At 37.1% G+C, this 16,915-nt stretch overlaps 1 protein-coding gene across 1 annotated transcript in view; it reads left to right on the plus strand.

The window, feature by feature from the left end:
- GALNT1 (polypeptide N-acetylgalactosaminyltransferase 1) overlaps positions 1–16,915 on the plus strand; it is an 86,124-nt gene that overhangs the window by 40,641 nt on the left and 28,568 nt on the right. Inside the window, exons 3-4 of the mRNA XM_057423045.1 lie at positions 1,385–1,614; positions 6,683–6,857. Of these exons, the coding sequence (XP_057279028.1) occupies positions 1,476–1,614; positions 6,683–6,857 (314 nt within the window). The 5' untranslated portion in view covers positions 1,385–1,475. The remainder of the gene's footprint in view (positions 1–1,384; positions 1,615–6,682; positions 6,858–16,915) is intronic.

The raw sequence follows: 16,915 nt of genomic DNA on the forward strand, positions 1-16,915 counted from the left end.
AGACCTGGCACTTGATTTAGACTACATCTTGTCCAGCCAGGAAGAATGCTGCTTTTTTCACTTAGATCTTATAATGAGGCTATTCTTTGTTGCCTTCATCCTTTTGCACTTCTCACTTGGCCTCTCTAATACTTCTGTATCCTTTTTGAAATGACAAGACTGGATATTCATACAGCACTCAAGATAAGAAAGCAGATAATGTGCAATGGCACAGTGGTGGTTTGGTTTCTGTTCCTTAGTAGTCTGTAACAAATTATTTTTCTTTCAGTGCTGCTGATCACCAGACTGATGGTTTTATAGAGCTTTATAGTGCAACTCCAAGATCCAGAGTTGAACCCCATCCTTGTGTCTATTTTAGGAAAGCAAAACAAAATAAAACAAAAAAACCTCAAACAACCCATAGGACTTTTTCTTAGCATACCTCACTTAATGTTTGTTGTGGTAATTTCATCTGTTATTTTATCATCAAGTCATTGATTACAGATACTTTTGCAGTTCCTAATTTTATGTAGCTATCCCTATGTACCAAAATTATGTAGATGCAAACTGAGATTACCCGAAACAAAACATCTGGCATCCCATGCAGGATGGGGGTGGGGGGGTGGGGGGGTGGAGAGAGGGAGAGCAGGAATCAAACTATGGCAGGGAAGGTAGTCTTAATTATAAAGTCTTTTTGGTGAGGCTTTTGTGTAATCATGGCTTATGATTAAACTGTTTAAGTTACTTTAACCATTAACATTTTTAGTTGATATCTTGAGCTTTGAATGTCTAGTAAGTGATCGCAGTGTCTTGTGGGTACTTTCCTCACTTTGCCTACTGTTTAACTTGACCAAAAGGGATGTTTGGTTTTGATTTGCTGAAAGCAAAGCATTCTGTCTTTGTGACAAAGTTGTAATATGCTGTTAGACTTCATGCAAAATACAGGCGTTTGCATTCCTAGTGATGGCACCACAAAGTCAGTGTGTGAGACATAGGAGCATGAGGAATATTAACCATGGGTTTCACACAGCACAAATTGATACCTTGCTTATTGATGTGTTCCTGGTTTTCATTCAGTTATCTTGCCCTGATTTCCAGAGGGCCCAGAATGTTTCTTTTAATTTAATTAGATGTGCCTGCCCTCTTCTCCAGTGGTTCAGCAGAGTACTCCTTGTCACTCATTTTAATGTTTCAGGTGGTGAATGTTAACACAGGAAATGACTGGAGTAATGCTGCTTTAATTCACCCTGTTCTCTTAATCTTATTGGAGTGCATGGAGCATTCATTTTGATACATACAGCATTTAACAGTTGTTACCTTTAAAAAGTACTTAAAATTTCTGCTTTTAGCTGCTGTCCTCAGGTGGCTTTTCGTGACATTTTTCTTTCTTTTTTCTTTTTCCTAGGTATAGAACGTGGTGTCTCAAAGTGGATTAAAGCAACCTGTTGATATTTTTATTTATACTTTTTTTATTTTTGTATTTGACTTAAAGTGCCATGAAAAAATTTGCATATTGCAAGGTGGTCCTTGCCACCTCTTTGGTTTGGGTCCTTCTGGATATGTTTCTATTGTTGTACTTCAGTGAATGCAACAAATGTGATGAGAAAAAAGAGCGAGGCTTGCCTGCTGGAGATGGTAAGTTTTCTGCCTGAGTAGTCTTTAAATTATGCTCATTTAAAATTGCACTGCTTTTAAATATTTGATAACTCCTACTGCCTCCCCCCCCCCCCCCCCCAAATATAGTATTGCATCAGCATTTATGTGTTGCAGAATGTTGAATGTTTCTTTGGATGACTAGGGAATAAGCATGTTGCCTGGGATTTATGTTGCATGCTTAAATGGTTTAGATGAAGAATTTTAAGCAGTAATGTATATGGAAAAATAATGAAACTATACAACAAGCAGTTCAGGATTGTAAGCTATGTTAATACAGTCTAAAGCATGTTCTAAATTTCTGCCAGTGAGGAAGCAAAGGCACTATTAATTTCACTAGACTTGGTAGTAGAACAAACCAACAAAGAACCTTACTTGTCCCCTGCCCCACAAAAAAAAAAAGCAAACAAACAAAAAAACACAGAAGAAAGAAGTTAAGAAAAACAAGACCAAAATTTGACTAGTGACTATAGCAATAAGGGACAGTGAATGTTGTAATGAAAATCAAGTTTATTGTAGTTATTTTCATAAATTTAATGTCAGCTTTGCTTTAGGGAAGTCATCGTACTTGATCCTGTGGGAGAAAGGGTTGGTGAAGGGGGAATTCTAATCCCTGCAGTATTTCAGTACAGGTATTTAAAACAGCAGGCAGCTACTGCCTCCAGTTCATTTGTGAGACATTGAATTTTATAGTATGGTGTCTCTCTCACTGGAAGGGCTGTGTCTATATGTTTCACTGCTGCTATAGGAAACTTAGGCAGTGATGCTCAATGTGCTTTCCATCACAAAAAACCTTTCTCACCTGTTGACATCTGGTGTGGTCAACTTTGGTGTCCCTGGTAGATTTTCTGAAATGTCTTGAGAACCATGTTGCTCTGTTACAGAATAACACAGGGGAGATATTTAGGAAATGCTAGTTTTGTTTTGTATTCCGTATGATGGAAACAAGCTGATAAACCTCTTCAGAGAACAACTATTTATAGGAATGTAGAATTTCTGTGCTTAGTACCTCTGAACTGTTGGTTCCACAACTGGATGCAAATATTTTGGAAAGGCTCTAGTTCACATGAGTTTTGTAGAAGGGACTTAAATTTTCAGTAACTTACATCTCATCTTCTGGGTTTCTTTTGCAATAAATGGAAAAGAACATGATGAGGAAATGAATTAGGGTTATGTAGAAAGTATGTTTTTATAGCCTTATAGGAACTCCCTCTGGCCTTTCCCTAACATGTGTTTGCTAAAATCCTTGATACCTTTTTAATATCTTATAGTTGGCTGTTGAACAAATACATGAAACCCCAAACCAACCAACCAACCACACAAAGCTTTGTCTATAGTTCTCTATATGTTTCCTGGTTTTTGTATGCAGATGATTTGTATTGAGGTATGTGCAGAAATGTCTGCTAGAAACCATGGTAGCAGTTGAGGCAGTGATGCTTCCTTACAACTTAGTTTCATTTCTGATTTTAGATACTCTTGATTGTTCAGGTTGTTTACTGACTTGGGGTCAGTAGTGCATTTATTCCCGCTCAGAATATCTAGAATCTCCTTAGATAACATTGCAGCTATTTTTTCTGTGAAACTTTTATCAAAATCTGCTTTTTCATGTCACTTCCCCCCCCCCCCCCCCCCCCCTTATTTCTATAATTGATTTAGTTTTCTTGATTCAGCAGAAATTATGCAAGTATGCTGAATTTTATAGTCTCTTGTCCATGTCACTCTGGTATATAGGTTTTCTTTGCAATTCATGGAAGAATTCCATAGCACTTAATGAACCTATTTGACATATGAGTAAGATTTTCTGAAGAGTTTGTATGTTTATTTTAGGCTGTGCTTGCCTAATTAGAAAAATTAGTCTTCAGATATTTCAGCAGGAGTAAAGGATATTGAGGATAATTTTGGGCAGTTCAGACTTTAATGAAGTTAGAAGGATGCGCTCCTTAGGTTTTTTTAAATACAGAAAATGGAGGAAGTTTCTTTTCCAGAGTGAGACTTATAGCTATGGTCTAAATTGCCTTTGGGAAAAATCTCTCCTTGGTCTTGATGGCATAAGATACTAGCATCTTAAATCATGAGCTTCAGCTTATGTATCTAATATTGGATTGTATGTATACTGCTGTTACATTTTACAAAATAAGAAATAGTAAAGGAATGAGAATGTGAATCTACAGAAAAATCTGTGTACATAGTTATAGGGAACTGTAAGATGAGCAGAATGAGGTCTTTGTGTTCACTCTCGTAAAGGTTAGGGGCTGGTAGTTGATGGGAGAGTGGAAACGGGGAACACAAAGTGATGTGGAAAAGGGACAGGTACTTACTGCGTGGTGAGTAAAAGAACTGAGGTGGAGATGTCTTGGGAAAAGGGGGCCTGGCATGAGGTCTGGGCGGTACTGAACTGGGGAACTGAAATGATACCAGAGGAGGGATAGTTGGAATCTAGTGACTGTAGTTGTGTGGGATGATTTGGCTGTAGGCTTAAGCGTTTGCCCATCCCCTCCACCATGGCTGGAGAAGCCTAGGGAAGTGGGATCAGAACAACGAGCAGTGTTGATTGCAGCATCAATCTGTGGGAGCTGGGAGGGAGCCTATGATTGTCCTGGCTGATATTGCTGCTCTTTCTTTTCCCCACCATGACCACTCCAGAGGTGGGAGTAGGTCAGGCATAGCTCTCTCCAGTGCTCATCTCTGATGTTGTATCTCACCTGTTCTGAGCAATCCAGAGTGTACACCTTTTGCCTCAGTGGTTACAGGTGTTCTTTCTGTCGGTACATCTTCTAGGTGACATTCCCTTTCAGGTGTTCCTGATAGCTCATCAGGAAATTCAAAGAGTAACTTGTTGATGGAAGGCTGTTGCTGTAAGTTTTAAGGTTCTTAGGAGTTGGAAAGAAAGTCACTGAACATCGGTAAGCATCATCAGAGACAAAACCTCTCTGAACTTTTTTACCTGTCCAAACAGCTTTCCTGTAATTAGGGTGGTTCCTTTAAAAATGACTTTGGTTTGGTCAGTTTACTATTGTTGTGGCACCTAAAGACATGGCAAAGAAGAATCAGTCCATTTTTCTGGCTTAGATGGTCTTAGGTTTTGAAGTATCTGGTTTTCATCAAGCATATTGCCTGGTAAAAAGAAATTTGTAGCCCACACATGTGAAGAGTCCCTGAATTTTAACAAAGATCTGGAAGAAATCAAGCCCTATTGGAAACTAATGATTTACTGGTACAAATCAGAAATGTCTGGAAAAACATCACTAGATTTCCCGTTGAAAAAGGTGATGGTTAAGTCATTCATTTAGCTCTGAAACTTCTATCTGTAAACTTGATTTCTGTTTGTTAGAAGTATGTCATCAGTACATGTCTGCAGTTCTCTAAAGGAAGTATTCTTTTCAGAATTAACTGACAAAAGAGCACTGCAGTTTGAATTTTTAGCAATGTGTATTAGTCATTTTGGGAGAATGTTTTTGGTTTGTGTTTATGTGAAAACTATATGCTTTTGTGGGAAAACAGACGACCATAAACACAGAAACCTGAGAAACGATGGTTAATTTTTCTTGGAAGTCATCTCTCCCTGCACACCAATCTTGCATGGCCTTGTATTTACTGAGTTTCATAAAATATCCATGGATCTAATCAGTTGTTGCTGGATTTTTCTGCAGGAGAAGGGAGTACTTTATTTAGATAAAATGTGTAATCAAGTAGTATGTGTATTTGCTGATGAAATTTAAAAATTCAATTGATGAATTTGGTACATCTGGGTACAACTCACTGATGTGCTGAACTAGCATGCAACAGCAAGATCTGCAAATGTGAAAGATAAATTTTCAGTTATTTTAGCTATTTGGTTTAGTCAAACTTAACAAGCAATTGGAAGTGTAAATGAAACAGGAAACTATATAGTTCTCTAAATAGCAAATATGATAGGATAAGACATTCACTCTTCAAAATTCTGAAAAACATCAGAATAACTGTATTCTGGTTGCTTTTATTCATTCCTTTTAGGTGTGTGGAACACATCATTTAATCATTTTCTGTCCAATTGAACCTGTATACTAATTGCTATACACTTAATAAAAATAGTTGTGATAATCCCACGTAATAAACCCAAGCTGAATATATTAAATTAAGCCCAAATAATTGCCTTATTGTATACCATAATTTTATGTTAATTATCCCCCAAAAGGCACATATTCTAGTTAAAAGGTTATGCAATTGCAAATTAGTAAGTTTCAATGCGAGTTCAGCCGTACTTTCTTAGGAGGCAAAGATGCAAAGCAAAACTGCTTGCTCGCTGTAGCCAATGATTAAAACAAGTGCCCAAGTCAGTCTGCTCAGGATCTGCTTGGACATATTTATCAGTTTGCAGTGTTTGAGTGGCTGGCTGACGACTTCTAGAATTGTATAGTTCAACTGACAGTCGAGGGGAGTTTGGTAAAAAAGAAAACGTCTCTGTGGTGGTGGGGGTTCTGTGCTAGATGTAACCTCATTAATGCAAATGAAACAATTGCTTCAGGTGCTTGAAAATGAAAGTTTCTCAAGGACCACATTGTGCTTGTAACTGCTTAACCCTAAATGCAAACTAGCAAAATGTTTCAGTTATTAGTAAGTACATATTTTAAGTCTTGTTTCAGCAGGTATGGAAGGCTTGGGCTTTTCTGTTTTCTTTTAATTTTATTTTCATTCTTTACATTTCTGTTTGCTTTTGGCATAAGATTATTATTCCCGTAAAGGAAAATTTAACTTTTCCTGGAAAGTTTGTTGTGTGCAAGAGCAATCTGGGACTTAAATGTCTGTTGTACCAGAGCTTTAACAGTAAAGTCAATTAAGACGGGATGATGGATAGACATAGACCCTTACTGTTTTTTCAGATGAATTGCTGTGTCCAAGAGTAGCAGTTAACTACTTCTGTTAAACTCCAGTATGAGGATTTGTTTTCACTTCCAGAACCTTGTGGGTGTAGAACTCTGTTTTAAACAGGAACACTCCTACAGTGTAAAATAAACTATAAGCAAATAAAAGCAAGCATAAAAGTAGTTACCAACATTTTATTTATTCTTAGTTCCAGAACCCATACAAAAACCACATGAAGGACCTGGAGAGATGGGGAAGCCTGTGGTCATTCCGAAAGAGGAACAAGAAAAAATGAAAGAAATGTTTAAAATAAATCAGTTTAATTTAATGGCAAGTGAAATGATTGCACTCAACAGATCTTTACCTGATGTCAGGTTAGAAGGGTAAGTGCTTTATGTTGTATTAAAAATGTACTCTACTTAAATGAAGAATGTGCCAAGAGTGATGCAAAACAAAAGTTTAGTTCTGTAAGATATTACTGTTGAAATAACAAGTAGGAGGATTTCCTGTATATATGGTACGTACTTGGGAAACAAGATTGAACAGCAGAAACCAGGTTTTTTTCAGTGTTATTTGACTTTGAATATGATTACAAATATGAAGCCTGTTTGGGGAATAGAAATTAATTTGGTTGAAGGAAAACAAAGTTAACTTAAGACTTGCCATTTCAGGAAACTATTACTTACTTGAAAAATTCATGCATTGCTTGTAATGAGGCAGAGTAAAATTCTGCATGATATGAAATAGAAAAGATTTGATTATGAGAGAAATACTTAAAAAAATTCTTACTTGATGAAATGTGCAAAGCCTCATTTAGATTGCATTATAATGTTTTCTAATATCCATCTGGTTTGTTTTTGATCTTGCCTCTGAAATATTGATCCTTTCAGAGCTATTTGAGTCATAAGTAATTAGAGAGAAAATTGTAGCCTAGTTTTAAATAAAACTAAGATTGCTTTACTCATGGGGCTACTCTGTCAGGGTAGCTGATGAGTCCCTCCATCCCCAGGCCCTCTTGTTTATGAAAGGGACTCTCAAGTTAAATAAAGCACATGAAACAAGGTTTTCCTAATCAATTATCTGCATTCTCTTGCAAGAATTGGATGTTATGGAAACTCCACTTCTTTAATAGCTCTGCTGTTGCTTCTGTATACACAAGACCTAGCTGCTGGATTAATCTGTTTTCATCTCAGAAGGCAGTATTAGCCGAGTAAGATGAAGCTCTGACCACTTTTCATTTTTAATGAGTGATAAAGAGCTGGTTTGTAGGTACCTTAATCTATTGTAATGAGTGTGATCTGTAGTGTGCAGGTTCCTGGTAGCGCTGATGCTTTTAATAATTGAGCCATGTATTTTTCAGAATGTGATCTCGTAATTTTGAATTAATGTAACTTTCAATTGATTTTCAGATGTATCATTAGTCAGAGTTTATGGCCACTACTTGCCTGTTTCTCAGTATAGTGGAAGAATGTGAATCATGAACATGTAGGGTTTTCTTTCAAAACTAACAGATGTGGGAAGGGTCAGGGGGCATGGGTGGCGGTGTTTATATCCTTTTCTCTCTTATGTTATTGTTCTGGTCATGGTTGTAACTTTCCAATGGAATTTCTTGTCATTCTTGCAGATTCATATTCACTGTCTGCACCCTTTATCACATGTTCTCTGTGATAAGAAATTGCCTCAGTGTAAAGTGGTAACTTCCACTGGTTAAGAATTTGTAGTTAGCATTCTCAACTTGCTTTAGCTGTGGAGAAAATTGTGAATTTCATTGGAGGCTTTTTGTCAAAGATGGGATGCTAACTGGGGTCATTTTTCTATGCTTTTTCTGGAAGAGCTGAATGGAAAGAATAAACAAAACTTTTGGGAAATAATAGTTACAACAGTTGGTTATTTGATAGGTAAACATGAGTAATTTGTTTTTTTATGACCCTCAAGTCTGGAATAAACTAGATAGCATCACCTGTTTATTCGTATTCATACTGGAAAACTTGTATGTATATATTCATCATTTTTATAGTGTAAGTACAAACATAAGAAAGCAAATTTGTGGGGCTAACAAGCTGAATTAATGATGAGCTTTGTGAAGTCTAGACTTCAAAGTAACAAAAAAATGGAAGAGAAATTGTTATAAACTGTTACAAATTATTACCTAAGCATCACTCAAGCTTTTGTAGACAAATTAAATTACTATAGCTGAACTTTGGTTTAAAATTGTAATCCTTTGTATTGCACGCTTGGCTGTGCTTTGCAGTGTTTCACAGTAAAAGATGCGTTGTAAGTTTAGTAATGTTGCATTTTTTCCTTTTCCATTGTATTGACACAAATACTGTGACTATGCTATGTGCATGAAAGTGGAATCTTAGAATAGAATTTTAGGTTACATCACAGGGAGTTGGATTTCCTGTTTTTCTAAATAGCTGTCAAGAATTTTAACATTTAGTTGCTGTGTATATTTTTAGTAGGTTTTGAGAGAGAGATGGTCTCCAGAAAGATACTCCTTTTTTCATCTTTTCAGTATGTACCCTGTCAGGTCATGCTAATGAAGAAGTTGGGGAGTGTGTTAACATCTCCCCAGCAAATTTGAGAACAGTATTGTGTTTAAAATGCACGGGTATCTTGATCTGTATGTGTTTATTAATGCTACTTTTCAAGAACACTGCAGCCATTTTCAGACTTGTGAAAACTATGAATATACTCACGTATGTCTTATGAAAGTATTTATCTCATTAGCCAAAATAATCACATGGTCAGAAACACTTTCTGCTGTGTTAGTGGATTTGCTTCTGTTATAACCTGTTCTATCTATACTAATATTCATGCTAATATGGAAATAGTTTGTGGAGAAAGAGAATGGATAGTTTCTAATCGTTCCTAACCACATTTCTGTGCTTACAGCACAGCTGCCAGTAGCACTTTCAGTCATAGTTTTGAGAAAAAGGGATATGTTCAAAGGCACACTTAGCTGTTCAACCATGTAATTATTTTCTTCACAGGTTTTGTGGGTTGCTTTCTTTAGTGTGGTGGAGGGGGGGAAGATTTCTGTGACGTGAACAGGACAGTTCTGTGGCATGTCAGTTCTTCTGAAATACAGAAGTCTTTAAATCTTTGCCTAATGGTTAATTGTTGAAAAGCTGGTGGAATTAGGTGTGCCAGGACCAATTTGCCATATGTATTTAATGGGGATGGCATAACCTGTCAGCTGGACATCAGATCTTTAAGTAGTTTGCATTATCCTTTGCATTAATATCTAGTTCTGTCAACTCTCCCTGTCACCTGTGCCAAGGCAAGCACCTGCTTGGTCCTTGGGTGCTCATAGGTTAATCTCTATAGATGACACACTCCAGGCATCATGTTTATGTTTTGGCCAAGAAATTTTGTTTCCTTACTAGAAGAACAAAAATGTGAGCTGTTTTAGTAACTTCTAGGCACTTCTCCAGCTCAGGGAACTTCTCAGTGCAAGACTTCTACAGAAGCTGAAATCTGTGTTCTGCTGAGCCATGCCGCAGTGGTCTTAACAGACTTATATTTATTTTCATTATTTGGCACAAAATTACTGAGGCACATACATGCATTTAAAAGACATGTGCCTGAATCGATAGTCATTTTGTGTCTGTAAGCAGGAATATTATTCTACTTATTCTTTTCTTTATCTCAATTGAATGGTTTGCTTAACAGAAAAAGCTACAGCAGAAGTAATGTTTTAGCTTGGATACTTCTCCAAATCTGGACTGGGGCATGTTAATGTAACTAATAACTGACAGGGCCACAACCTCTGGAGGGATGCCTTTGCGTAGGAGCAAGCAGCTGGGGATAACAGGTTGGTTTTAAAGTTGTTAGTAGAATAATTTTTGTAAGCATGTCTTATTCTGGTTTGTGAATCAGTCATCAAAGTGGGAGTTGACTCACAGTTGCCAGGAAAATATGCAGCTGTGGGCTTGACATGACAGCAAAGAGTAAAAGATGGGTGATTAGGAGCACTAGAGTGTTGCCTTGATTTTTGCTGGAGATGAGGGAGGCAATGAATAAAATAGGTGTGAATAACTAAAATAGGTGTTCAGCTGTGCCTGTGTGTCTTAGGCCAGTATTCAGGCCAGAAAGTGGTTTGTTAAGTGCATGTAATTTATATGTGTTATAGGACTTGGTTTTGCTCTCATGCTGTTTGAGGTGATTTGGAAGCTGCTTTGCAAAATGAATAATTGAGTACTGTGTTCTAAGGCAGAGCTTTCCAGGCTGCATTCATTGTTTAATAATTTGTGGAATATATAAAACGTTAAGGAGACATGTGGGTCCCTGGTGTGAAAGTTTAAACCCAATTCTGACTTTTTTACATTAGAAAAGAGCATCTTAAAATGCTATTCTCTTCCAGGCACAAGTGATCAAGGCTGAAAACGAGAGTCATAGCTGGGACAGAACAGTGTCGTTCATGTCAGCTTTGGTTGTCACTGGAGCTAGGAGAGTGTCATATTTTGCAGATTGTGATTTCTTGGAAAGGGGTGGGCTTCCCCAAGCATACCTGCAGCAAGGAGGTATGTGGATAGCTTTGGGATACCTTAATAACCCGTTTTCCAAGGCTATAGATTCTCCAGAACTTAAAAATCTAGACCATAAAAATCTTCCTTTTATTTTGTTCCTTAGTTGGTATAATTTTGCCAGAGTTAAGAAGTATAGATAGTGATAGGGTATAATCAAAGCTTTTAGCCAGATGGCCCTACATATTTGTGAACTGGGTCTAAATTCATATGAACTGTTACTTCAGCTACTTAATAGAAAAATAAGATGCAGACCTCTGAGAGCTTAATATTTCGCTAGTACACTAATGTGCTCAGTTTAAGTTACTGATGAAGGCTTTTTTGCTGACTTAAACTACCATCCTCAGTTCCTGTTGCCAAGTTTGGTTTCACAATCTGGAGGAAGTAGGCAATTATTTTTCTGGGTTAAAAGCCATTCTTCTAAGTCTAACATATGAATGTTGTGGAATTTGTTGCAGTTATGCTGGTCTCCTTTCTGAAGAAGTTTTTCAATGACTAATTCTGTTATGTCTTTGCTTTCAAAGAACTGTATTTAGATTTAGGCACTATAATTGTATGATGCAATATAATGCTTTGCACTTATGGGACTGCAATGTGGCTCTCATACATGTGCTTAAAAATGTATTGTTGATTTTAAGCCTGAAGTATGCATGTAAGAATACACTGGAATTGGTATTTTTAACTTCTCAGAACAAATTGATTTGCTGTATACTTTAAGATATTACAGTTGAATCATAGTATGATGCATTCACAAAATTTGCATAATCCCTGCATGAGGAAAACAGTTTGAGTAAACTTATTCATAGAAAAACAGTAAAGGCACACATGCAAGAGGATGCTCTTGGAACTCGTGTGTGACACTGGGGCTTTAAATGGCAGTACATGAAGTATTTGCTTCTGTGTGAGGCTAGTGAAGGTGTGCTCTTTTTGCTTTTAACTACTCAGGAGAATAGCGGAGGGATATATTCATGTACTCTTATATATATATAATCTGCTGTAAATGTGAACTTCAGCCAAAAGAAGTCTTCTCACTGCTTCTGTGGATACTGATCTCATGTTTGTGTGGCCTTCACATTCACTGACTGGATGGAAGATTGCACATCAAAAAGGGGAAAAAAGCATATTTTGTTGAATCAGCAAACTGAAGCAATGCACACCCAGCAGCTGTGCAATTACCAGAGCTGGTGCAAAGAAGGGGATGGGACAAAACTCTAATGGTGAAAAGTGGGATTATTGCTTTTGGCAGCAGCCCCCAGTTCCACTGAACTGGGAGGAACATGGGAGAGGAGGGAGGGAAAGAGGAGCAACAAGACACTTTGTTACAAAAAAAGTTTGTATTAAAAGTTCTGTGTGTACACACAGAAAGGGTCTTAAATTACCTATAAGGTCTGGGAGATTTAAATATCTCCATAAATTGTGATATGCTGCGTGAACTTTTGGTATTCATTTAGGTCAGGTAGTACTGATGTAAGAGATAATAAAAAAGAGTAAAGTTGGCAACATAGATGGAAGACTTCGGAAATTTATTCAGTGTTTCGTTACAAGCTAGAAATCCTGGCTGTTCATTAACCTGGCATCTCTAAAAGAAATCTGCTGATCTGATGGGTATTGTAACATTCAGCAATGCCACGCTGGAAATCTGAAAGCATGCGAGGTATTAAAGACTGCAGTTCTTTCAAGCAGAAGTATTTTTTCATCTGGCTTTTGTGGTGCTTATCGCTTGAGACTGGCCCACTGTAGAATCAACATTTGGAAATGTTCTTGTTCATGTCGACTTAATGAGTAGCCTGGAAGAAATTACCTATAAATCTTTTCCCTGGAAAATTTAGAAGGTGAGGAGGAAGTCACTATAAAAATTCAGCTTGCTTCTTTATATATAAATATGTATATTTTTATATATATATATACACATCTGTATATGCATACATATATACACGTGTGTGCATCTTTACACAAACACTTGGCAATCTCATTCTTAGTTACGAGTGTCTTCTATTTTGGATAAGCAGCCATATCCAGAACTATATTCAAATTGATAGGTCAAATATGGAGAATAATTTGGCTAGGGAACTTAGGGTTCAATTTCAGTCTTTGAAGACAGAATTGTGTTTGTTTCTGTCAAGAGACACTTTCCTGTGATTGCTTTCAGGATAAGGAAAATAGTAATTGCAGCTAATTATTTTATGAAATTCTGCTTGAATTCTGTAACCACAATGGTTTTAAGGACCATTTTGGATTTTGTTTCCAGGGTCTAAAGAAGATTTCTACTTGACTCATGAGATAATGCGACCTTTCTTATATCCAAATGTTTGAGATCAGAAGAAAGGAAAATTTCATACTCTTGATGTCAGGTAAATTACGTAATACTATTCGAGGCAGACATTAAGCAGGCTGGATGGAAATGCTTAAGTAAGAATAAGGGATTTGCCTGCATTCAAGTCACTTGTTCAAAAAGATTAATTGGAGTTGTGATATGAATTGCAGAAATGAAGACCTCTTTGTAAGCCAAATTGTTCTGATTTGATTGGAAGAAGCAGTTTCAGGAGTAGCATGAAGTTTTGTTGTAACTTTATCTGCAGTGCTTTCTCTTTGTGCAGCCACAAGTTAGAACTGTGGTTGCATGCAGTCTGTGTAGTGAAAAGTGGTTTGGCATGTTATGACAGTCAGCGATTCCATCTTTCTCAGAAGTATTGCTTTTAGCCCTTCTAGCTGTGCTGCTTCTGTGTGAAAATGAGATCTTTATTCATCTTGATTGTCTTCAATTTGGGAGCTGGGGTTTTCTTAAATTTTATACTGGGAGCAGATTTATTGACACTCTTGTTCATAATGATATCATGAGGCTGCCGCTTATAAACAGGAAAAATTGAAGTCAGAAACACACCACTTGAGTGCTGGTGGTTCTTGCTGTAGTGTTTTGACACTTTCTCTGCCACCCCTGCTACAGGGCTTTATCATCTGAGGGAAATGTAGGTCAGTTTGTACAGCTTAAGGCCTCTTATTTCTAAACTGTTTTCATCCGTGACTTAAGTAGAGAGGAGGTTTTGTGTTAGACATAGCTGTGCCCCAGCTTTGTTACATGAAGTTTATTGCAGGCTGTAACTTACGGTAAGTGGACAGGTAAACAATGGATTACTGACATTTTATGGCGCTATGGTGATATTCATCCGATATCGGTAATTAAAGCCTGAGAGGTGTTCAGATTTTCTGCTTTTCTTCTCTGTTGGTCTGGCATTCATTTTGGCAATCTCAGTAGAAAATAAATGTGTATTTTCAATATCTAAGGATACTGATGCTTACATCCCAGAGACTCAAATATATTTGAATACTCAAGAGTATACTGTTTGTACTGCGTCAATAATATTAAACAGATTTAATACAGGGTCTGTACTGTATAGTATTTGCTGAAAGTTTCAGCTCTAACCTGATTTTCAGCTAGACTTGGACTATTCCTTTGTCAAATTTTACAAATTTGTTCTGGGATGCAGTTTATTTATAACTTCAGCCTTTATTTATAACTTGTTTGTAGTATGCAAGATAAAAGATTGTAGTAAATTTGTAAAATGACTAAGTATGCTTCCCTTCCTGCCCCAGTCTGTTGCTAGTACAGCTTTCAAATATGTATCAGCACTTCGTTATCCTACTGCACATATGAGCTCTAAGCCCTACTGGGGTTTCCCAACTGAGCTCCTTAGTGCACAGGAGACACTTTTGCTTGTGTTCAACCTCTGTCCTTTATCACAGTGCTCAGGGCTGTGAGTACTGGGCTAGTAAACAAGAATTACATAGGTGGTTTACTGCTGTTAATGTTTTTGAGTCCTTGTAAATTGTTGGTCATGCCTTGAACCTATGGAAGGCTGGTGGAATCTGGAAATAAAGTGGGTATCAGGTATAGCAAGTGATGGCTCACATAGTGTCTATTAATTTTTGTGATTCGGGTAAGCATAAGAGGCTTTGTTTTGAAAGCTATGTTTAGAAACGACAACAAAAAGAATATTTCAATGTGAACTTGTGCTCTCATTGTTCCTCTGCGGAGAATAACCTGTTGGCAGCATCGGAAGGGGAAGAGATCTGCCCTGTAGGATTTAGAAATTTCGTGTTTATTTCTAGTACAGAGTATAATTATGACAAAATCTTTATAAAAAAATACCTTTTTTGTTTTGTTGTTTGTTTGGGTTTTTTATTGCCTCAGTGAATGAGGTTTTTCTCAATTGTATCACACTGCATAAACATTATGGCAGTGAATGATTAATTTCCTACAAGACCTCTACCCTGTTTAGTTTTTTGGGGGGGGGGCATGGTTCTTTAGCCTATGAAACAAAAGCATTTAGTAGCTGTTGGGATATTAAATCCCATTGTATTATGTTACTTTCAGAAATTATTTAGCATGACTTTGAAGGGTGTGCAAACAGATCACTGCTAACATTGTAAATATTTTGTCTTTTGAGATTTGAGAATATTACACATGTAGCATTCAATCTTTGGTTTTAGGAATAATTTCTAAGTAAATTGATCTATGAATGCTATTTCATAGTCTCAATAGAAAGCCAAGCAAGTACTGTTCTGTATTAAGATGGATGCACAGTTTTATTTTTTTAAGGTAAATTTGAAGTGCTTGTGAAAGTTCCAACAGCAAACTGAAAGGTGGTGTTAGGATAGTGACGGGTGGTGTCCCGAGTCACTGGTGTTTCTGTGTCTGGGGTGCCAATGGCTAGAGTGGGTAAGCCTTGTCGATCTCCCGGTCAGGCACCGAGCAGAGCAGATAGGTATCAGAAGAATTTTACCTTCTGAGGAATTCAAATGAAGGAACTTGTAAGATCACCTGGTAGATTACTTCTGTCCCCACAGTGGTAAAGTACATTTTTCTCATTCCTTCACTGGCATCAGAGGAGAGAGAGGCTTCCAGTTCTGCTAGATGTGGAGAGGTGTTGAGATTATATGGTTGTGCTGGTGCAAGAAGTGCAAAATGAAGAGTTGTCTTCCTTCCATGCAAGATTGTGCTGAAGCAGCAGTTAAACTCTTGAGATTAATGGCTTAATTTTATTTGGACAGAATTGCATTACTTGCTGTCTCTTCTGGTTATTTTCATAATGTCTTCTGTGGCCTATTTGTACCCTGTGTTGAAAGTAGAAAAGCAGCTTATTCAGAAGTTCTTCAAGTGCATTTGAAGTAGCATCAGGTACATTCCAAGTGGCGATGTGTAACCTGCTGAATACAGTTCTCTTTTGAGATTATTTTTAGTTTTCCTGAATATCCCCCTATCTAAAACATGCAGAGCTTCTATATAAGATTCAATTAACACCTTCATTAAAAAATCAAGATAACAGAAGTATAACACAACCCATAGTTGATTATTTAGACTTCCATCTTAAAAACTTTTGTGGATTTAAACTCTTGAAATCAGGCTACAGGGTGTTAGGGACAACTTAAGCTTATTCTGCTGTCACTGTTCTTCTTTAGCAATGTTATATATGCTAGGATCTGTTCTCCTTCCTTTGCTTTTAGTCCATTAAATTTGAATTTAAGTTGTGAAGGATTTGGACATCTTACACTGCCTTGTGCCCTTGGAGAGATATGGACCTGAGAGTAACTATGTAGTTCTAAAGAACTGAGCCTAAAGTATTCTGAATGCGTGATGCAAAATTGCAAAAGGGTGAAATTCTGTGAAGAACATGTATGGCTGTTTTAGAGAGGTCAGAGCAGAGTTATGTCTTTATAGTCCTGTGACTCCTTAGTAAAGCAGCTTCTAAAAGTGTAGCTTCTAAACTTGTTTTTCTGAAATCTGATTTTGATTGGGCGTTAAAAATTTGGATAACTTCATTTCCTAACTAATTTTCCATTTTATTTCCTAGTTACATGAAAGCAAGAAATCAAAAATTAGGGAAGAATATAAGGCTAAAGCAGCTGAAGGTGGG

The sequence above is a fragment of the Pezoporus wallicus genome, unplaced genomic scaffold, assembly GCF_028554395.1.
Source record: "Pezoporus wallicus isolate ANWC-B61680 ecotype Strahan unplaced genomic scaffold, APGP_CSIRO_Pwel_v1 contig_749, whole genome shotgun sequence".
Taxonomy (NCBI): Eukaryota; Metazoa; Chordata; class Aves; order Psittaciformes; family Psittacidae; genus Pezoporus; species Pezoporus wallicus.